Source organism: Felis catus, chromosome C2 (assembly GCF_018350175.1).
Source record: "Felis catus isolate Fca126 chromosome C2, F.catus_Fca126_mat1.0, whole genome shotgun sequence".
NCBI classification, from domain to species: domain Eukaryota; kingdom Metazoa; phylum Chordata; class Mammalia; order Carnivora; family Felidae; genus Felis; species Felis catus.
Window position 1 is genome coordinate 5,985,082 of NC_058376.1, and position 23,569 is coordinate 6,008,650.

The 23,569-nt window shown below is 46.5% G+C and overlaps 1 protein-coding gene across 8 annotated transcripts in view; it reads right to left on the minus strand.

Moving 5' to 3' along the window:
- The window catches only part of IGSF5 (immunoglobulin superfamily member 5), a 74,041-nt gene that overhangs the window by 13,516 nt on the left and 36,956 nt on the right, over positions 1-23,569 (minus strand). For 4 of the 8 annotated variants that reach the window (XM_019839363.3, XM_006935853.5, XM_019839362.3 and 1 more), the window contains 4 exons: positions 22,844-22,868; positions 18,995-19,095; positions 17,480-17,553; positions 9,533-10,335 (listed from right to left, as the gene is read on the minus strand). In XM_019839363.3, coding sequence (XP_019694922.2) covers positions 10,240-10,335; positions 17,480-17,553; positions 18,995-19,095; positions 22,844-22,868 — 296 coding nt within the window. In that variant the 3' untranslated portion in view covers positions 9,533-10,239. Of the gene's footprint in view, positions 1-1,825; positions 1,999-2,605; positions 2,798-3,182; positions 3,310-8,130; positions 8,222-9,532; positions 10,336-17,479; positions 17,554-18,994; positions 19,096-22,843; positions 22,869-23,569 lie in introns of those variants that run through there. The other 4 variants (XR_006584780.1, XR_006584779.1, XR_002162199.3 and 1 more) reach the window with 3 other exon arrangements.

Consider the following 23,569-nt stretch of genomic DNA (forward strand, 5'->3'; position numbering starts at 1 on the left):
GGGTATGTTGGTCCTGTCCTAAAACATGGCCAGCTGTAGCCAGTGCCCTCCACCCCTGCTGGCCGTTGGTCTTTGAAGGGTAGAGTTGTGCGTTTTCCAGAAAACAGCCCTAAAATTTGCATTTTGCAGGTTGAAATCACACCCGCCTTTGTTTGCCCTGAAAAGACACCTGAGTCTAAAGCACATCACCCTGGTAAATTTTTGAATGTGGTTAGCCTTATGGGTCTTCAGGAGAACTACTTCATCTCAATTACAATGGAAGAAAGGTCTCGTCAATACCCCCAGGCTTCTTCCTTAATTTGTTTCCTTATAATCATCATGATCTAAGCACAGCTGCAACTCACTCAGCAATTTGCCAAGAAAGCAGGACTTAAATTATTCAAGTCTTGGTGCCAGGAGCTTGAGTCCCCCCCTCTACTCTTTCCTGATCTTCACTTGTTTGGTTATGGAGTCAGACAGGAAAAGGAAAGGGGAGAGGAAGCTGCTGAGGCCAATGCCACCGGGGACCGGAGTCCCGTCCCTCAGACACACTGTCACCGGTGTGGTAAAGAGTGCCCTGTGCACTCAGACTCACCCCACACTTTGCAGGACCCCATCTCAGGCAGCCCCCTAACCCTCCCCTGTTTGCACTCCAGCGCCTTCTCTGGTAGTTGGAAGAGAGGGAGGGGGGTGTTAATGTCCCCACTCAGTGAGAATGGAGCAGGAATAAGCCTGCTGTCCCTGCAGGAGGACCCCCCCCCCATCCCCTGAGCCCTCAGTGTCACAGTCGCCAACTTTACTGGCTTTGTGCACATTGGGGATAACGTCCATACCCGCTGTCTTCCTCCTTCCCAGCCTCAGTCTCCCTACTCCCTAACTCCTGCTTCCTGGAATCACTTTCTTCAGAGTTGAACTAGAATTCTGTGCCTGCAAGTCAGGATACTGGGCAAGGAGGTAACTGGATATGAGCCAATTTTAACATTAAGTGACAATTTGGGACCCTCTGAAAATGTCCCTACTCCCTCCGAAAGTCCTGACCTGTACGTTGGCTGCAGTATAGCCAGTCTTTGAAGAAATGTAAAGTACACAGACCGGAGAAGCAGAGAAGCTGTATCTCTCTTTCAAATGATATAGCTCACGTGAGAACCCACGGCAGGTCCCCAGGGTACCATCGTGAGCATAGTCAGCCTTAGAACAGCACTTTGATGAAACCAATGACTCGAAAATTCTGTGTGGGCAGCAGTATCATTCTTTGCATCCTAAGGAACCTTGGAAAATCAATAAACGTTGATTGGCTGACTCTTTAGCTTCCATTGAAGACAGCAAAATAAAGGTTCTGAAGCAAATTTGGCCCTCCATCCACATGCTACTCCCATGGTCCCAGAGAAGCTATACCCCAGGGGGAACCAAGGGTTTGCCTTCGAAGTCAGATCATCCAACGATGGTCAAGCTCTCTGTGGCTATTCGTTTTTAATTTTTACATAACTCCCACTCACAGTATTTGCCGACTCACATGACAGAAAAGTATTTCATTGAAGTTTTCCTCTCTGTTTTCTAAACTAACACAAATCATGTTAAAGCAACAAGTATTCAAATAACATTCCTTGAGGCTCCCGGGCGGTTCAGTCAGTTAAGCACTCGGCTTCAGCTCAGGTCATGATCTCATGGTTTGTGAGTTTGAGCCCCACCTCAGGCTCTGTGCTGATAGCTCAGAGCCTGGAACCTGCTTCAGATTCTGTGTCTCCCTCTCTCTCTGCCCCTCCTCTGCTCATGCTCTCTGTCTCTCTCTCAAAGATAAACATTAAAAAAAAGAAGAAACAAACAACACTCCTTGTGTATTACAATACACAAAAATATACTTTGGGAAAATGTCTATATTAAAATATTCATAGGGCTTAGGGATGAATTTCTATAACTCCAGGGGTCTTTTGGTTTGGGGAATTTTGGGCTTTACTGGGTTTTGGTTTTGTTTTGGTCATTTGGTCATATGTATGTTTCCTGGTACATGAAAAGGTTGATCTAAAAAAGAGAAAGAAATTTTGGAATTAGAGGACTGCTTTGTTATTGATAAGCTTAGAGATACAAAATTCAAGATTTTTAATTATGGGATATCAGTGCTGGAATCTGCCTATATTTGCATAAATTATTTACATGAGAGAGTGCATTTGAATATCTTAATATCTTTGAATATCTGCTTCGGATTCTGTGTCTTCCCCTCTCTCTGCCCCTCCTGTGCTCACATTCTGTCTCTCTCTCTCAAAAATAAATAAAATGGATTTTGGTGATTTATTTTTCCGGGAAGCTGTTGATAAGACAGCAAATGCAGTGGTCAATGGAACTCCATAGGAGGACACGTGAGACAGTCACATCCCTGCCTCCACGCTTAGAATTACCAGGAATGCAAGGGCACCTGGGTGGCTCAGTCAGTTGGGCGTCCGACTTTGACTCAGGTCATGATCTCACAGCCTATGAGTTCGAGCCCCACGTCGGGCTCTGTGCTGACAGCTCGGAGCCTGGAGCCCGCTTCAGATTCTGTGTCTCCTCCTCTCTCTGCCCCTCCCCTGCTCATGCTCTGTCTCTCAGTAATAAATAAACGTTAAAAAAAATTTTTTTTTTAAAGAATTACCAGGAATGCAGCAGCTGTAACTCTCCAGCGACTCATGTGTCTCGTGACAGCAACTCAGATACTCCAAACGGTGGTGCTGTTCCCGACGCCATTTTCCAAAATGGCAAATCATCCTCCGTGAAGCTTCCCATAGAACCCACTGCCATCTGCCCTCGATTTCCATGGCAATTGCGTTCATGGAAAACCCGGTACCTTAGATGCACGACAAACATATTTTATGTTTTTATTTATTGTGGGATATTTAGTGGAAAGTAAGCTCATACACACAGATCTATCACCATCTAGCATTTGAAAGGTTTTGCAGGCTTCTCCCAAGGAAACCCGCCCTCAGCTGCCTGCCACCTGTCAATCATCAAGAATTTCAAGCACCCACCCACACTCCCACCTTCACCAATGGGATGAGGCTCACGTGAGTCAAGTGACATGCCCAAGGTCACACAGGCAGCAAGCTCTGTTGCCTCTTTCCAGCTCTTTCCCCTGTATCATGTTTCTGGGGGCCTCCAGACCTCCAAAAAGGCAAATCCAACTCTAAATGACTCCCTGGCCAAAAAAAAAAAAAAAAAATCATGGCGATTACCTTACTGGTAGGTCTTTCTGCAGCAGGTGGGTGCCATGCCCCCTTGATTTGTGACACCAGGTGAGCCAATGAGTGGAAATTGGCCACTAAGGTGCATGAGTCCACGGACCTTGACAGCCTAGAGATTCTGAAAGCAATGCAAACAAAGTCAATTTTCATGTCCCCTCTCTGCTTTTGGAATACATCATTCATTCTGCAAGTATTTATTGACCACATGGAATGTGCTGGTTGACGGAAGTGGTGCCCAGGCCACGAGGGGAACAGGGCAGACACGGAGCTGCCCACCTCCGCAGAATTTAATGGGAAAGTAGGCGTTCGGTAACTCGTTAATCATACAAACAATTACGTCATTAGGTAGCACAACGAAGTCTAAGGTGATGTGCAAACATAGTCGAGGCATGAACCCAATAGGCGGTAGGTTTGTTAGAGTTCCATCGAGGAAGCAAAATACCCCATGTGACACAGAGTAAAGGATTCATTATAGGGACTTGACTTCACACAAGCATAAGAGATGCTGGGGAAGTAAATGCCCAGAGGGGAAGGTGAGAGGATCATGAGAGCCACCAGGCAGGGACTGTGAAGAGGAGCCAACGAGAAGTCCATAGCCAACTCCTGCCTCTGCGTCCAGGATAGGCCTGTAGTCATCACCATCAGCAAGAAGAGTTGGGACAGCAGAGACACAAACTTGGACCTGGGAAGAAAAACTGGGACCCTGTCTTTCTCCCAGCTCTCCTAACCCCCATGGGGAAACCGCCATGGGGAAACCAGCTCCCTACCCCTCAGACTGCACACGCTCCATGCTCAGGACCCAGAGGGGCAGAAGGAGGTCATGGGGATGGGGGTGCCCAAGGGGCTGCAGTTCCAGAGAGTCAGCAAATCAGCCTCAGCACGTGTGAGCTTCAAGGGCATCTGGGGCATCATCCTTCTGAATGTGTGGCCACTGGGCCTTCACACCCACCTCCCAGATGTTGGGCACATTTCTCTGTGGCCAGCCCTCACCCAGAACCATAGTGGGAAGAGTAGCTAGTTGACACAGTGGCTCCACCAAGGAAAATCCAAAGGGTCAGCTACAGTTGGACAAAGTGAAGAGGGAAGAAGTGAATGTTCCAAGCACGTGCAAAGGCCCTGGTGTGGGCAGCACCACAGACCCCTGTGGAATTTCCTGCACTCGGGCATGATTTGGAGAGAGTGGTGCATGGCCAGGGAGAGCTGGGGGTAGAGCCAGTCAGGCCTCATAGGCCATGGTGGGGTTTTAGATTTTATCCCAAGAGTAGTGGAGATCCAGGAGAAGTTGTGACCCAGAACAGAGAGTAGACAGAGAACCAGCTTGGGAATCAGAAAGACCTAGGGTCAGAAGACAGGCCTGTCGCTGTGAACCGTATTATGTGACCTCACTTTGCTTGTCGGTACAATGGAGACAAAAGAACATGGCCGGATTAAGTAAGGGTTGAGCGAACCAACCCATGAAAGTGCCTGTGTGCGCGAGACCACGCTTTCTGCAAAGGGCGACATTATAGTTACTTCAGGCTACACGGGCCACACGGCTCCGTCCCCCTCAACTCTGCTTCTGTTGCCTACAAGTAGCCATAGACCATATGTAAACTTTGGCTGCATTCCAATAAAACTGTCCTTGTAGACACTGAAATTTATATTCCCTATAATTTGCACATTCAGTGAAATATTCTTCTTTTGATTTTTTTCAACCACTTAAAAATGGAAAAACCATTCTTAGTTTGTGGGCCATATAAATAAAAGCAGCAGACTGAACTCGACTCATGGGCTACAGTCTGCTGACTCCTGTGGCTGGCACAAAACAAATGTTTCTCCCCCTTCCTTGCTCCTTACACACACACACACACACACACATGCACATACATGCCACACACAAATACAGCACACACACATGCACAGGCAAGCACACACATGCACGTACACACACACACACACACATGCACACCACACAACTGGAAGAGACAGAAGGTACGGGCACATTCTTGTGTCACCTCCTACTGCCAAGGTCCGAGCCTTCTGGCTAACTACATTTCACTTGATCTCATCCCATTTGCACTTTCTAAGGAAAAAATCTAGATCGACTATAATGCTTAAAATTAGTTTCTGATTTAGACAGTAATTTGCTATTATTTGAACTACCTCAAAGGTTATTAGCCATGAAATTGAAGCACGAGATTAGCAACTGTTCTCAAATTCAGTTACCCTATAAAATATCATGCATTCTTAAGGTTTCTGAGCAGAAATATATCAATACATTGTACACTGTGTTTCCCCCATACTTTACTGGGATCATTCATTTTCTGCTTTGTCAACCCACTGTGATTACATGCTGGTCATGAACCTCTCTGTCTGAAGCCACTAGGCTGAGTGATAATCCTCACGAACCTTCCTGCGGGTGTGTGAGCTCCAAATCCCACTGTATGCTTAGAAAGAACACGTCTCATGCAACAAAGGAGGGGAGACAAATGTGGGGTTGCTTTCTGTTCAGGACCCCGCCCACTGCCTCCAAGACTGCATTTCATCCAGGTCCAGGGAGAGGAGGAGGGCCTGCTTGGGAAATGTTGGAAAGTGAGACTCACCCGAAGCCACAGCCCGAAGCGTGATTTACAGGCTGAACTAGGTAAGAATTAAATATTTACCATCTCCCCCGGTGCAGCGGGGACAGGGCTGCCTGCACGCACTCAGATGGGAACAGCTTCAGTCCGACAGCTGGGCCATGTCAGGTGAGGACGGGGCAAGTGTGTGTGTGTGTGTGTGTGTGTGTGTGTGTGTGAGAGAGAGAGAGAGAGAGAGAGAGAGAGAGAGAGAGAGCGCGCATCTCTACAGAGATAAGTGCCACAAGGGACTTCAGGGACCACCATCCCATCTCTTTGTTCTACTGAGGTGTCACCGAAGCCGTGACCTACTCAAGTTCAGTGCAGCGAAATTCCTTTTCCCCAAATGGTGTCCTCTTTTGGTATAAAGGGATGTGTCCTTAAGAATGGAAAAAGTGGAATGCTACCAGGCCAAACGTCTTTCCCCGTGACTTTGCAAACATTCTCCATTCCTTGATTTGTTTCCTAAATGTTGCTAGATCCTCCTGGCTGGGTATCTTCTGCCTGCCTGCCCTCCATATCCATTTTCTGCCTTTCTGCATTCTGGACGGATGACATGGGTGGTCCCCATGGACCTCTGGCTCTGGTCGGGCTTGGTCAAGGGGAGGCATGAGCAAGAGAGTGAGGGAGTCTTGTCACCTCACTCCCCGCTTCCAGGCTTCCAGGGCTTGGCAGCGACTGTTGGGAGCTCTCTCCATTCAAGTCTAACCCTTTGGACGATAACAGGTGCTCGGGCCCTTGGGTCCTGGCCCAGGCCTGCTAGAACCCCTGTCCGTCCCATTCTCCCCCACTCCCCCTGCCCTTCCTTACTGTCCGCCTCTCCTCTACCTCCCTCATCTCTGCTCCGAGTTCCCAGATGCTCCCCAGGGAGGACTATGCACCCTCTTTACGCAGGATGGAGTACTCTTCCCCAACAGTATCATAAGCACTGACGTGGCAGGGATAGGTTGTTGACACAGAATCTCCTATATGATTGGCAGCATCCATTCACCCTTTTGGTGATCAAACTCCCAGGATCTGGCAAGGCAACTTGAACATCTCTCACAGTTTCCAAGGTCAGGGTCACACAGAGCAAAGGAAGTGCTTCTATTCAAGTCTCTAATTACCTTTGATGTGTTGACATTACCACTTATACCCTACTCTTAAGTAAACTGTGTAAGGTCCTCGAGTTCAGGGGGCTGGCTTGGAATCTGACAGAGGAACCATGGTCAAAGACCCCTGGAAGGATGGACAGGTGTGGTTTCCCCAGCCAGGATTTTATGGCACACGCCTTTGAGAGGTATTTGTTTAAGTAAACCTGCAGCCTCGTGGCCATTCGTTAGCAGTAGCCATGTCTGTCTTTCTGAGGAACACCCTTGGCCGTGACATTTAGCCATGATTGACCCCTCTCACCGCATCCCCCTGGGCATGCTTCAGCTCTCTGCGTTGCAGAAGTAAGAGATGAATTTACCACATCAGCAAAATACCATTTTCAGTTGAGAGCCGCCTTGGGGTTTACAGGTTCCTAAATAGAAACTAGCAAGCACACAGACATAACACTGACAGAAAACACCAATTGAGTGTTTGTGTAAAAAAGCCCATCCTGGACACATCAAGGTCATTTCCAAAAAGCTAGCTCTAGGTCAGGACTATCCTATAGAATCTTCTGCAGCAGTGAAAAACTTCCACCTGCACTGTCCCATACAGTAGCCACCAGCCACGTGTGGCTATTGAACACTTGACATGTGACTGGTGGGACTTAGAGAATGGATCTTCTATTTTATTTAATTCCAAATAACCTAAATGTGCATAGCCACTTGTGCTATGGTATTGGGCAGGACAGCTATAGACAGTTCTGTTCAAATAACTTATTCACCTCCTGTGCAATAAAAACTGGCTGGGGGTCCCTTTGAGGAACCTTACTTCTGGAATAAGCTACAGTAAGGAAATAGCTCATTAGTGACACAGAAAAACTTCCCGAGGGACTGATAAATATTTTGAGGCAACAGGCACCAACGAAGTTGAAGCAGTTTCCATGAAAATCACTTGGCATTGCTCTCCAGAGTTCAGAACTTAAAGTTCAATTATATTTCCCATGCAACTCCCACTGATTCCTAAAACAACCACCAAAATGGAATTCTTATAGCAGGCAGATGGCAAATATTCATTACACTTCAATATATTGTCTTTCTCAATATTGCCCTGTTTGATCTCAATATTTACTCAATGCCTACAAGAACGCTAGCGCCTGTAAAGGTTACAAAAGGCATAAATGACATGACATTTGCCTTGTCTCAGGATCTGGGTTCTGTGAAGGTTCCGGGAGAGCAAACCAAGAAGTAAAGAATACAGAGTTCACTCACTGAACAGCTCTGTCCAAAAGGTCTTCTGAAACTCTTGTCTTTCCCCTTGACTTGTACCCACTCAAGGATGATGATGGACGACAGAAACACACTGGCAGAGAGTTAAGAAGTTATAATGAATAAGAGTCTCATTTTGAAGCAGGTGAATTAGCAACTTTTTTCATAAAAAGTTATCTTGGGAAAGTGATCTAGCAATCGTCATGGGTTTTTGAAATTTTGCATTTTTGCTCTACTTCGAAGAGAAAGAGGTGGCCAATTCCCTCACTTTAGGGACACAGTGCTAGAAGAGATGGCATTTTCTTCAGGATCCTCTAGGCAGTGGTGATACTCAAAATATTGGACAACCAGTAAGGCATGAACACCAGCCAATCAGAGCAGATACTGTATGAGTGCCAGTGAATCGGACATCTGCACCAGCAGATAGCTCTGGAATTAGTTGTTGATTCACATGAAAGCCTTCAGGGTAGAGGCTGAGTGTGATTTCAGATCACAAAAATATTTTATAAGTCATGGTGGTATATAGGTTTGTCCACCATTGATTGGATTAGCAGGCAGCAGTGTTAAGTGATAAGAAACGTCATCACGATAAATGTACATTGTTTACTTAGTAACTCCAAGGAATCACTAAAATCTTAACCCATTTTAAAAGTCAAATTCCACTTTAGCAAGTCCATGGTTGGGCATGTCGTTAATTACTGAGCAGTTGCTAATTACTAACCATCACAGAAATTTGTACCAACTGGTGCAGGACTCAGCCACCTGTCCTCTCTCCGGGGTAAATATGAAGAGATGGGTAGGCAGTGAAATGTACTGACAATATCTACACGAAAAAGCAATATTTGGAAAAGACAAATTTTTTCTTAATAACAACATTCATATTAACTGCTTTTTTTCAAGTAGGCTTCATGCCCAGTGCAGAGCCCAACATGGGGCTTGAACTCACGACCCTGAGACCCAGACCTGAGTTGAGATCAAGAGTTGGACACTTAACCGACTGAGCCACCTGGGAGCCCCTCGTATTAACTTTTATGGGGCAAATGTACAGTAGTCAAAGACTAACATGAAAATGTGATTTTTTAAATTTTTTAATGTTTATTTATTTTTGAGAGAGACGGAGACAATGCGAGTGGGTTAGGGGCAGAGAGAGAGGGAGACACAGAATCCAAAGCAGGCTCCAGGCTCTGAGCTGTCAGCACAGAGCCCAATGTGGGGCTCAAATTCACAGACCGTGAGATCATGACCTAAGCCGAAGTCGAATGCTCAACCGACTGAGCCACCCAGGCGCCCTTTGATTTTTTTTTTTTCAGACATCTCATGTTGCTTTTTAGAAATGTTTGATTCCTAAACATCATGATTCCTTAAACTACCACCTGAATAGTAAGAAATTAAGAGAGGCAATACATATTTTTTGGTGTTTTCTCTTTTATTTATTAAAGAACACGTTACCCATTTCCAGTGTTTTCATGGCATTTGTGGTATGTAAGTTACATCCCCCACAAAGCAAAATCCACATCTAACTCATTGGAGAGGGAGCCTGATAAGGAGCAGACGAAAGTGAATGTCTTCATGGAAATATCCACAATGTGTACGTCGGCTTTGAACTTAATCTTTTCTTAACCTATGAGTTCTGATTTCCCAGGCAATCTTAGATTTCTGATTGATCCTAATATGTATGCTCTTTTTTTCACAAACAATATACAATAATGTCCCACATATTAAACGTACATAAATATTGTCTTCATATGATTACAATAACAAAAATATTTTAAAAGTCATGGTATGATATAGGCTTATCTGCCATTTATTAGAGAGCACGAAGGAGTGTCCGGTGACGAGTAAATCACCACGATGGACTCGTAGCTTTTACTCAGCAACTTGGTGGAATTCACTAAAATCGTGAAACGTTTTGAAAACCAAATTCTATGCTGGAAGGTGGGGAAACGGACCCCTTCTTTCACAATAAAGTGTCCATTCCGATTACTCCAGCATCACTGCTTCCCGGTAACACTGGCGAAGCGGGAGCCCAGCCTTGGGACAGAGAGGAAGGACAACGCGGGCGTGATGCATGTTATCAGCCATGTGCAGAATGGAACCCGAGGGACGTCTTCGCTAGACCAAAGTTACATTCCTCACGGTCCTAGGACTGGCCACGGGGAAGGAAACCTGCGGGCGACCTGCTGGACCCCGCCACCGGCGGTCAGGTCCCTGGTGACGAGAGAAGAGGGTGGATTTAATCAGTGGAGATGGACGGAAAAGGCACACTTGAGAAGAAACCTCCACTCATCAGATAAGAAGAAACAAGGACCCAGAGAGGAAGCAAAAATGTTAACGCACATCCTTCCTTTATGTCAGTATTTCCACGCACGCCTGAAGTTTCCGAGCTCAGGGCCACGTGAGCAACGCAGGTCAAAGAATCCAATATTCGTTTGTATGGAGGCAAAGTACCACAAAGATGTGCTGTTCTGGTTTGTTTTCTTTTCTTTTTTTTCAATCTTCCTACAGAAATTCTAACTTCCATATGAAAATATAAAATATTGTTAACCTTCGGGGGGGGGTACCCAGGTGGCTCAGTCTGTTGAGCATCCAACTCTTGATTTCAACTCAGGTCATGATCCCAGGGTTGCAGGATCGAGCCCACATCAGGCTCCACACAGAGCGTGGAGCCTGCTTGGGATTCTCTATCTCTCTGCCCCTCCTCCTTTCATACTTTCTCTCAAAATAAAGACATTTAGATAGATAGATAGATAGATAGATAGATAGATAGATAGATAGATAGATAGATTTCTAACCTTCTTTAATAACACACATTCCTTCTACAGGAGAGGGGCACAGATCATTCGTCTGTCTCCTCGGGCAGCCAGGCTGCTGCCTCCTGCCAGAAATGCCATCTTTGCTGTTCTGTTCTCATTCGGAAGTGTGATCCCCGGCAAACCACACACTCTTCCAGAGGGACCAGTGCCTGCCTGACTATACTGCCCTACTAAAAAACACACAATATGTTTTCCTGCCAGTCCTGAGAGTGCCATCTCAGGTTCCAGGGTACCGCAGCCACACTGCACATCCTAAATAATGCAACCGGGCACCATGCATTATTGACATTGCAATGGAATGTCAGTAAGTCTGCAGGATAGAATCACTCAGGCTCATGGTCTGAACTTGGTGACTCCTGGTCATGCAGAGAAAACAGGAGGCTGACGGAGCCACCTCAGCAACGTGCTCTAGGAAGTGGGTTTCTGCAGTAAATATGCCCGACATTTTTGCAGTTGTTATTTGCCTTTTGTTTTCACGACTGGGCTGCACTAACGCCTGGCTTTTTTCTAAATTTATTAAGAGTTTGTTTCTGTTGATCTCAGGAGGGTGGTGATTCGCGGGGAAGAGTCGATCCACATTTCAAGTTGTTCAAGCGTTCACCCTTCAAAACTGACAGACTCCGGAGAGAAAGGGACAGAGTTGCCCAAAATAAACAGAAAAATTGACTGACAGTGAGTTGAGGCCCAGAAAGAGGAGAGGAAAAGGAGGCCTCTTGGTTTTAACTATTCATCAAGATGCAAAATATTTGCAAACCCCATGACATCATATTAAAAAAAAATGGTGTTTGCCCTTCCCACTGGCTATAATTGTCAGTAAGAATTTCTCATTTTATTTTTTTTTATTTTTAATTTTTTAAATACTTATTTATTTTTCTGTGAGAGAGAGACACATCATGAGCCGGGGAGGGGCAGAGAGAGAGAAGGAGACACAGAATCCCAACAAAGCAGGCTCCGAGCTCCGAGCTGTCAGCACAGAGCCTGACGTGCGGCTCAAACCCACAAGCTGCGAGATCATGACATGAGCCGATGTTGGAAGCCCAGTGGACTGAGCCACCCAGGCGCCCCTCTAGTTTTATTTATTAGTTTTGTCCTAACGTGTTTCGTGGGCAGTTATACCTAAGTTTATTGTACTTCACCAACATCAACTCCTTTCTAGAATATAAAGTCAGTATTATGTATCCTAACCGTAAATCCAGCCTGGATAGGAATCATCAGGGGAAAGAAGTGTCACGTTTTGGTGTCTGTAACTTCTGAAACTCACTCTCTTGTTTTCCTTTCTGACCTTTCCTACAATTTAATACATGCTCTGGGGGTCTCTGCGGCCTAAAATCCTGTTTTTTCTTTCATCCAGGGTGAATGCAGTGTGCCTTCGGACCCACTTAAAACATAAGAGGTTTAAAAAAGCTTTTCCCTGGGGCGCCTGGGTGGCTCAGTCGGTTAAGCGTCCCACTCAGGTCACGATCTCATGGTTTGTGAGATCAAGCCCCACATCGGGGTCTGTGCCGACAGCAAGCAGCCTGCCTGGGATTCTTTCTCTCCATCTCTCTCTGCCCCTCCCCTGCTCACATGCTCACTTGCTCATGCTCTCTCTCTCAAAATGAATAAACATTAAGAAATAAGTTTACCCCAACTACAGTGCAGCCTAGATTGCAAAGTATCTCGGTATCCAGACCCTTCCGTCTAACGCTCCTCGCAGCACTGCCTAGCCACCTACTTGGTGGCACACTCGTGGAGTAGAAGTCATTCCCAGTGCACAGGTGTAAGAAAAACCCCAGCACTCAGCAGTGACTTGCCTTTAGAAACAGGCTGTACGTGTCTTCGTTTTCATGTGGGGCCACTAAAATACTGTTGTCAAAGCAGATCGCCTAGAGAACATGGTAAAAACACCCATTCTTTGGCCCCATCTCCCAGAGGTTCTGATCCAGAAAGGCTGGAAGAAGCTCAGGACTTTGCATTTTAACAAATACCTGAAGAGCTTTCAGTATACCGCTCCACTGAGAGCCACTGCTGAGCCAGCAAGGTACCAAGACACAGGAACTGACAGGTGCTGGCTGTGCCTCCAGGCTCAGCAAGCATTCCTTGGGATCCCGGATCCTGGAAACACATCCTCCCTTCCTGCCAGTTGCTGGTAGGAACAAGGACTGCCCCCATCTCTCAGCCTCTGGTGAAGAGTCCCGTGTTCAGGGCAGACCTTAGCATGGCAGTGGGCTGACAGGTGGGGATGAGCCAGAGAGGGAGCCCCAGAAGAGCCAGCAGGTACTTTTTCCTGTGATTACAGCCCAGGGTCACCAATGGACCTGACTCATGCCAGCCTGTCCCTGAGCAGAGCCCTCACCCCTCCGAAGCTTTCTCAGGGCTGCCAGCACCAAAAGCATCTGGACACGATGAGAGATCCTAAAAAAGAGGTTCCCCATGACGTCTCAGGTTGATCTTCCCCAAGGCAGTGTGGGCCTCCTGTGTTTTGGACCTCAATCAGAAGGTATCGATGGGGCAAGAGTTATGGGGGCTGGTGCAGCCGCAAACGCCCCTCGTAAGTATTAAAACTCCAATTTCCTGCTCTAGTAACTGTTGGGCGTAGGATGTAATTAAAATCATGCCTGTGCTGCACGACAAAGACGTGGCACGTGGAGGTTCACCACGACCTGGAGACCAGACACAGACGTGGACTCTGGGTGGAGCCGGAAGTTGCGGTCTTGAAGGCGAGGAGGAGAGTGGCCCAAAGACGCTGCCTGCTCCTTGGGACACTTCTCTGGTCCCTGAGCCAGTGTGGGCACATGCAGGGCTCGGGGGCTGGACCCTCCTCTACTTATAGGAGATCCACATGACTCCAACAAGAGCACAGGTGCCCTCCACCCTCGGGAAAGGTCCGGTGTAACTGCTACCCGGTGTACATAACCTGGGTGTCGTGAATGCCCTGGGACGCTAGCAAATAATCATCACAAAGTAGGCAAGTTGGTCACTGGCAATGTTCCACTGTCTCTCCCAGCAGCCCCTCATTTCCAGCTTGTTATAAGGTAGACAATTGCCTTTAGACTTCACCACCTAGACAACCGCCCTGTCTTGTCCAAAACTCAGACGCACTGAGGCTGCATCCCAAGTCCACTGAGCCAGGAGGTCCACAGGTGAGACCAAGAGTCTGGGCATCCCAAAGGCCACATCAACAATTCCTGAGTGTAGCCCCTGGCCCTTCAGGCTCCCTCCTCCTCAGATTGTGTTTGAACAGGATAATCTTGAAGGAAACCAAAGTGCCCAAGAGCAAAGTGGCAATCTGACATGGACTTATTTACTTTTCTTCAATGAACCCCAAACACAGTATTTTTATGGTGCGTCCTCCTTTATTCCTGTCTAACAAATGTCTTGGGGTGATCAGGTTGTGATTATCTGCAAAGGGAGCGCATCTACACGCACACACACTCCTTGTATCACCTTGCTCGTGACAGCATACGGCTAAGCACTGAAGACATTCTCCACATCAGCGCATAGCTTTTAATGAGCGCCCAGTAACGCTGTGCTAGACTGTGCGTAGGCCTGGGCCACCCGTTAAGATCTGAAAATGCTCAGTTAACATAACACCAGCAGGTTGAGCAGACGAGAGAGCCAGCACGAAGAGAGAACGAGGGCACGTACTCAACGGTTGCTGAGCTGCTGGCAAAACCAAGATCACCCCACTGTGAGACCTATTAATACAAAACAGGAGCCTCGGCTGGTGTTGTGCACACCATGCCTCCATGGATAGGATATGCATCTGCCCCAACGAGCTCCGTGCAGAGAACACCGGGAAGAGATTTTGGGCAGGCTGACTCCCAGCTGGACGTGTCTCAGCTGAAGCTACGGGCTTTTGAGGAGCCGAGGCTGGTGCAGATTTTCTGCACAATCACGTAGTCTGTAGCCCACAATCCTAAACTCCAACAAGCCAGCTTTACGGGCGGGAGTCCCACCGGGGCCCATGAGCATGGAAACACCCAACAGTGGTGCAGGTGGCTCTGTCACAGGCTGGAGTCACACTGAGGTCTCTGGAGAAGAGGCCGGGATGAAAGACAAATGAAAGAGCTCTGAGTAGCTCTCAGATGCCTCTCCTGGGCCTTTAGGGGTCACTACAGAACGGAGAGAGCCTATGAGAAAAGAAAGTGCAGACTGCACTGTCGTCTTTCAGTGAGGCCTAATGAGCTCTGACGAAGGTCTTCCTCGGGCTGCACAGCATGAACACGGACGCACGGACCTGGCAGGGCTGCAGGCCTGGCCTGGGGAAGTTCTAAAAGGAGCCTCTGTGCTGCAAGTCACCTTGACCTGTTTCTAGAAGCAGCGGCGTGGCCTCTTGGCAGCTCTCGAGTGGCCAGTTGACCACGTGCAGGAATATGTCCTCTTTGGGCCGAGGGCCCCTAGGCTCGGCCACTTGCTCCACCATCTGCCTTCTTCCCTCCCTTCCCAAAGTGCTCATGGAAAGTGTACCCCACGGTACATCTTGCGTCCGGGTTCTCCAAATGGACAACCTGCAGACAGTGCCTGGGCCCGCACCTGCAAAGGCACCCTCTGGTTACTGATCAAAGGGGGACTCTTCAAAACAGGGTTTGCCCTGAAGTTCCCCAACTCTAAACAGAAGAATCCAGCTATTTAAATAGCCTCTCGCCAGCTTCTAATCCAGGCAAGAACAGCTCATCTTCCTTGTGTTCTGTTGGTTTCTTAAGGACCCTGATGCTCTGGGCCGAGATGCACCCTCCCCTAGAAAACTGACAGACACTTCAAGAAACACAGGTGTGTGTGACAGTCCCCCAGGGCCCAGCACCTCCAGGCCACTGTTCTTTTTCCACCAATAGATTATTTAGCTGATTACATGTTTAAGTAGCAGAAACTTCTCAAGTTTCTCTCCCCGCGTATTTTCAAAACACTTCAAACTCAAGAAGGATCCACTCTAAGCTCTGAAACATCATTCTCCATTCCTGTATCCAAATGCATCTAGAGTTCTCCCTTGTCCTCATTTCTACTTCAGGGGGGGATCATCTATGTCACTTCTTCTGACTCCCCTCCCCACTTATCCCAATGCCCCCCACCCAACACCAGACGTAAGTACTTTGGCTTGTCCAGTGGAAAGACACCTGACAGTAAAAGGTAACCACAGAAATAAGGGCTGGAGTAAACGTGTTCTTGGACGACCGTGCTTGGTTCTGAGCAAAGAGAACCCCTCCATCAGCCCACGGCCCCCACTCAGGTCCAGTCTTAGAGGGTTGATAGGCTCCTTCACAGCCTGGTGATTACTCTCTTGGGTCAGCTCCCCCTGCCCCTTAGTCAAGAGATGGCCCCTGGAAAGGGAATCTGTTGTGTCTCCACAAGCCACCTCACCCAGGGCCAGATTAAATGCATCAGAAGATCTATGTGCCAAAGAGAGCAGATTAGATGGGAAGAAATTTACCTCTCCATTTTCCCGACACTCACCCTAGGGAAATAGCCTGAACTTGTACCAGGAACTCAACTATTTGTCATGTAGGCCCATGTTCTTTCGTGCCACAGACACCTCCCCCCCCCATATGTCTTCCCACCTGGCTACCACTCTTTTGAGACCATTTAGGTCTCTTAATACATGCATGAGCATCAATCAAACCTCACCTCCCCCCACCCACCCCCAAAGGCCCAGCAGGCACACATCACTGACAAGATGTATGGACTGAGCTGAATCCCAGCTGCCAAGAGGAATATCATGGCCTGGGGCTGCCCTGAAGCCCAAGTCAATATCTACGCGTACAAAGAATGACGGGTCTAGGAAGGCACTCCCAGCAGCAGCGCCTCAGGCTGATAGAGACTCGCAGTCAGAATGCGGCCAAGACCTCGGACCCTGAGTGCTTTCGGACCCTGAGTGCTTTCGGGATCCCAATCTACCAGTGGGCCTTTTCCAAAAGCCAAAGGGGAGAACATTCATCCATATCGGGGACACCACTGCAGAGTCACATCGAAGTGTTTCTCATTTCAAGGTGCCTTTGTGCAGGTCAATAAATGGTCAGAAAATACATATTTTGCCTAATATGACTATGCCTATGCAAAGAATTGTATTTTCTGTGCAGGCACTCTAACTCATCTGTGACGGCACTCTAACTCATCTGTGACAACCACCACCGACTCTGTGTCAGAAAAGTAACATACTGTGTCGTCACGGTTCCTGGGTGACTATGTTCTTTATGTGCGCTTTGGAAGGATGGAGACCATCACAGTTTGCCTAACAACCAACAATACCTACCACCTCTGCTCCCCCACTGGAGCTCCAGACCTGTACATACACCTGCACCCTCATGTAAGAGATACCCCAAGATCTATAAGCCCCCACCTACACTTCTGATCTTCCCCCCAAAACCCACTACGAAGGCCAAGAGATACTACATGTCCTGGCCCATTCCCTCCGTGTTGACAGATTGACCAGTGAGAAAAGGCCATGTTCTTCCATCATGAGCATAAAACAGGCATGATTTTATAATCACCTACCACCAGGCAAGGGTTGTTAAAGGGGGAAAAAAAAAAAAGAGTCTCAAGATGGGTAAAATGCTCTGAATCACCTGATAAGGTTGCCTACTGCTGTGTTGTTCCTGAACACTGGATTCAGAGGACACTGGAGCAAAAGAAGCAAGTTCTGAAACAGAAGAAGGATTTTAGAGTGATAAATGACAAAACCCAAATAACACATTCTCACAATTCTGATTTAGAAGGAAACACATTTGTTTTTATACAGTAACCCTGGCATAAAGTAATCTTTAACCATAAACAGATTGTTTTTAGAGTTAACCCTGAGGTTACATACTTTGCAACTCCTACCTTTCTAATGAAATAAAAATATGGCAAACTCACAATCAAGCTCTTCCTTGACTCATTAGTCTCATCCAGAGACAAGGTGAACCCATAGCTGTAATGCTGACCAAGGAAAATAAACACAGGGCAAAAGAGGGGAAAAAAAGATAGGTTTGGTTTGGGCTATGATTTTGGTCAAGCTACACGATTAATTGCTCAAAACACTAAGAAATAAATATTCTCCTACATGAAATTTTTAAGCTGTGATCCGATTATGAAAGGAAATGGTCAAGGGGTGCATGGGTGGCTCAGTCGGTTAAGTGACCAACTCTTGATTTCAGCTCAGGTCATGATCTCACGGTTCGTGAGATCGAGCCCCAAGTCAGGCTCTGTGCTGACAGTGTGGAACTCTCTCTCTCCCTGTCTCTCTCTCTGCACCTCCCCTGCTCGCATGTACTCTCTCTCAAAATAAATAAATAAACTTAAAAAAAAAAAAAAAAAAAGGAACCAGTCGTGCTTCATGGAATTTTTAAAAATCTTAAGTAAGCCATTTTGAATAGATATGTGAGGCAGCCATGGCAAAGTGGGAGAGATGGGACATGAGCACAGCCCCAATCTTAGTGAAAACAATTTTGGGGGGAGTCTGTCAGTAAGAACGGATTAATGAAACATCTTTCCATGGAATTTGATTTTCTAGGCAACTTAGAAGGGCCAGGTCTCCCCCTCCAACCCATTTATACTCCCTTCCCCTCTCATCTGCCTTCTGGAAGATCCCTGCCGCTAACCAGTGCCCAAGCCTTCCAAGATGCCCTCACTAGGACTGTGTCCTGTAAAGGTAAGACATTCAGGTGCCACAAAGACTTTTCAAAGTTAGGTTTTGTTTTCAACATTCTCCCACTCCCTCTAAAGCTCAATAGGAATGGATTTCTTGCTGAGTCTCACCTTTATTTGAAGTTTTGGGGAAGTGACCCTCAATGCCTTAAAATGCCTCCTCACATACTTTACTAAAGGTAGAAGGCTATATCCAAAGAGAACATGAAAACAGAAAGTTTATTTTAAAGTCCTTAAACTGTCATCCCACTTTGCTTTAAACTTTGGACAAATAGGTAGACTGTTTACCTACTAGAATATTACTAGTTCTGAAATTTCTCCTTCTTCTGAAAATTACTCAAAGAACAATGCCCAGGAATGGCTAAGTCCTCTGGCTTGCGCAGCTGGTGCTGGGCTGGCCAGCCCCTCCTCCACACGCCCCTTCGGGTATTCCCACGGCCCCACCGACCACTCACTTGCTGTCCGTGGCTCATCTGAATGGTAGCCCAGGTTTTCACTGCCACTTTCTAAGTTTGTCTCAAAAGTTTCTTTGTTTGTCTTCACACTTGCAGATTTCCTGGAATCAGACCATTTTTAAAAGCCCAATGTTAATCAGTAGTGGATGTTTGGTTCACACTGCTCCACCCAGGGCATCCTCGCACACTGAACTTACCACCGCATCAGGAAAGACACTCGCCGCCACCAGCACAGCTATGCAAGTGGTCTGCCTGCTCACACTCCCACTGAGGTGGGGAGAGATGGAACCTTATCACGAGAGCCCCGTGGGCACCATTCCCCAGTCGACAGTCCACCCCCAGAAACCAGTGACCCAATTAAGCAGAGTTGGCCAACGACAACCCACTGAGCCACCCAGGCGCCCCTTTAGAAAGTTTTATCAGAACAGAGCCACACCTGTCCACTTTCATGTGATTTATGGCTGCCTGCATGTTACAACAACTGAGTAAATCGTGACAGACAGTGTGGCCCACAACACCAAAAATATTTACTATCTGGCCCTTTAAAGAAAAGGTATGCCAATCTCCAAAATAAAGTAAAAATTGGTGCAGCTTCCCAGGGGAGGAAAGCTTGGCAATGGGTATCCAAAGGCTTAAAAATATTCATGCTCAACCATTAAGAATGTATGACAGGGAAATGGCCAAAGACATGGGCAAAGATTTACTTAAAAGAATGTTCATTCATGAACGCTTTATGACAGCAAAAGCTGCCAACAGTCCACGCGCCCCACCCTAGGGGACTGTAAAATAAATGACAATCCATCTCTAAAATGAAACTCCATGCCACCTATGAAAGTTATTACTGATGAGGACTCTCACGCACCGCATGTAAAAGCATAAACAGGTGCACCTACTTCAGAAAACTGGATGATGACAGAGTCGTCTACCCTGCCTACCCTGCAGCCCAGCGTTCACCAGTAGACACACACCCAACTGAATACAAAACAGGAATGAGGACTTATGAACAGGTCACCAAAGATACATGCTAAATTGCTTAGTGCCACAGTATTTATAATGACCCCAACCTGAAAACTATCCAAATGCCCATTTAAAGGGAAAAGGAGAAGATAAATGGCATATATACCCAGTGTGTGGTACCGTAACATAATCAACCATCCACATCTTCTCTGAACAACACGGACCAATCTCACAGGGTGAAAACCAAAATCAATGAGTGCACATGACATGATTCCATTTACACAAAGTTCATATGAATCTGATCTCTGGGGATGTGGGGATGGAGGTCAGAAAACGTAACATTTGAGGAAGAGGCAGCGATGTGGGGGGGCAGGGAGGTTGGGGCGCTAAGGGTGTTCTAGTTCTGCATGGCCCCACTCAAGGCCCATATGCCTTGTGAAAGGTAATCAAGCAACGCACCCGCGAGTTGTGAACTTTTCTGTACTCACACTTCAGTAAGATATTTTTATTAAGCAAATGAAGCAAAAATGTGGCCGGCAAGTATTTGTCAACGGAAATAATCTTCAGAAGAGTTTCAAGAGAGAAGAGCAAGTTATGAAGTAAGGTTTATTATGGTCCAAATTTTACAAAATGCATGTGTGTGTGTGTCGACGTGAACACATCGATGCGTGCATATACATCGAAGTGAGCGTATACATACTCAGGTGACAATACCTACTTCTGAACAATAGAATTAGGGGTGATTTCAAAATCATTTCTTAAAACGATATGTTTGGGGGCACCTGGGTGGCTCGGTCGGTTGAGCGGCTGACTTCAGCTCAGGTCGTGATCTCGCAATCCGTGAGCTTGAGCCCCACGTCGGGCTCTGTGCTGACCGCTCAGAGCCTGAAGCCTATTTCGGATTCTGTGTCTCCCTGTCTCTGACCCTCCCCTGCTCATGCTCTGTCTCTCTCTGTCTCAAAAATAAATGTTAAAAAAAATCTTTTTTAATAAATAAATAAATAAATAAATAAACAAACAAAATGATACGTTTGGGGCACTTGGGCTGAGCGTTGCTCAAGTCGGTTGGGCGTCCAGCTTCAGCTCAGGTCATGATCTCTCGGTTCGTGAGTTCGAGCCCCACATCGGGCTTGCTGCCGTCAAGCTTGTTAGCGCACAGCCCGTTCCAGAACCTCTGTCTGTCTCTCTCTCTCTGCCCCTCTCCCACTTGCACTCTCCCAAAAATAAATAAATATATTTTTTTAAACTGTATTTTTAATTTTTTCTATAATAAACATGCATTGATTCTAGAGGAAGAAGTATGTTATTTTACTGCAGAAGACGTCTGAAAGCAGCTGGAGCCAGCACAGCTGGCACAGTGCAGGGAAAGCAGCTAGGATATGGGGGTCCCAGTGAGTCTCCCCATCTTTGCTCCCCAGACCTAATGCACTCAGATCTAAGTGCAAGAGCTGCACAGGGGCAAGGTCCAGGCCCTGAGCAGGACGGCCTCGCTCACATCCTGACCGTCCACTCTCCAGATGGGAGACCCGGGGCACACTACCTAACCTCTCTGTACCCCTCAGCTTCCTCCTCTACAAAATGAAGAAACGGCCCATAAAATCATCATGAGCATCCAGCGAGAAAACGGGCTCCACTGCGTGTAGAACAGCACCTGGCACGTGTGTTCGGCACTTAGCATAAACCAGCTGTTGTCATCACTACTGCCATATTGTTGCTGCTGTTGTCAGTAGTTCTTATTCTCTACCCGTGCCCCCAAATCGCTGCTGACCAGTGTCCTATGTTTTGAAATCAGCTAATATCCCAGAGAACACAAGTGAAAGATGTTACAAAGTCAATAACGGTCCACGGAAGAATCCAGGCTGCCATCAGGCTGAGAGATACCAGAATAATTATTAGAGTGAGTCTGCCTTCCTCTCCTCTTGCCCTAAGTCAGCCCCCAAAGGAGGTGTCATTTCAGATTGCTGCTTTGTGGTGTCCTGAGAGAGACCGCAGCTGCCTCTCCCAATACCGCGTTATCACCGGGGAGTGACCGGGGTCAAAGGGAGAACAGCTAGTGTCTGTTACACAATGATTACACACATCTTCATTCACCGTGTGTAGCCTAAAGGTATTTTTAAACCACAGCCTATCAAAAACGAAAATTATCTAATAAAATAGTGAAAATTAGACACAGTTTGGCTGTAACACCCCCACCAAAATCACCGCTGTCTAAAAATCCCTCCCCTTAGCGCATTTATACTTGTATAAATATTGCAGACATTTAAACTAGTTATTGTATTACTGTAGGTCCCTGACACAGCTACCTTCAAAGTCCTTGCAGCTACTTCTGGACGGCCATGGGAATGTCAGGAATTTTTCCATCCCCTCCCCTATCAGTGGTACAAGCAATAAACGCTACCTAATTTGTCTGTCTGGTCAGTTTCATGTGCCTGAAGCCATCCAGCTGGCCCCACTGTTCTCCACCACCCCAGAAACTGCAGCAGGATTTCTGCATGGTTCTTTAATATCCTTGAAATGTTCCTTGAGTCCCTTGCATTGACTAAAACCAGGAGGGCCAACAGTCATGGTGCAGGCGCCTAGTGTCCTCTTGTGGAAAGAGTTGTAAATGCCAGACACCAGGTAGAAAATCTCCTTTTTCCTAAGTGAGCCAGGGCAAGTCAAACTTAGGCAGTAACCAGCCCCTATTTTATTCTATGATTAATTTTGCCATATGAGTTTGTGTTCGGCATATGTGTTTTTCAGAGTCGTCCACTTTCAGTACTTAATTTTGAGTAACATAATCCTGAAACACCACAGTTGTGTGTGTGTTAGTGGTGGTAGAGTTGGTGTTGTTTGGTTGTTTTTCATTTGCTTGTCTTTGTTTTCAGGAAAGTGATGTGATTTCAAACTTACCTTATTTCACTTTGATAACTAGATTCTGGGGGAAAAAAAAGGAACAAAATTGCATATCACAAAATCACAAAATAAAATATCATCAGTTTTTATAGACACCCCCCCCCCACCGATTAAATACATTGCTGAGTATCTGTGACCCATTAGGTATTATTAAGTTCCCCCACACCGAATTACCAAATGACTTTCAAGCATAAAGGAAGTAGAATTCACTATTAACTATCATAAACATAAATAATTCCTAGGTACCTGTAGTATAGTAGGTACCTAATAAGTATTTAGTGAATATTGAATTTGACTAGCAAGACTACAGAGACTCCGTTCACCAGGGAGAGGCATTCTGCATTCCCAGTCCCTAGTGTCATTCATTCAGTACTCACTGTGTGCCAGCACTTATCTCATTTAATCATTACAACCCAAGAGATAGGTATTAGTGTCATCATATTATTAACAAACTAGACACTATCATGTTGTATTATCATACTTTAACAAATAAGGAATTACATTGCTTAAGCACTGTATTTACTTAATTCTAGAATTCATTTTCAATCAACATGTACCAATGGTATCGATTCATAGAGGTGGATCCCCTTCCCCCCCCCCAACCCTGAGCTGTCATTAAATTGCTGATGTTTTTAATCAAAGGATTCTTGGACTGGAGGGGACATAGAACTTGAAAGTAGAGAGAAACAGAGTCACGCTCCAGTCTCCAATCACCTGTCTCAA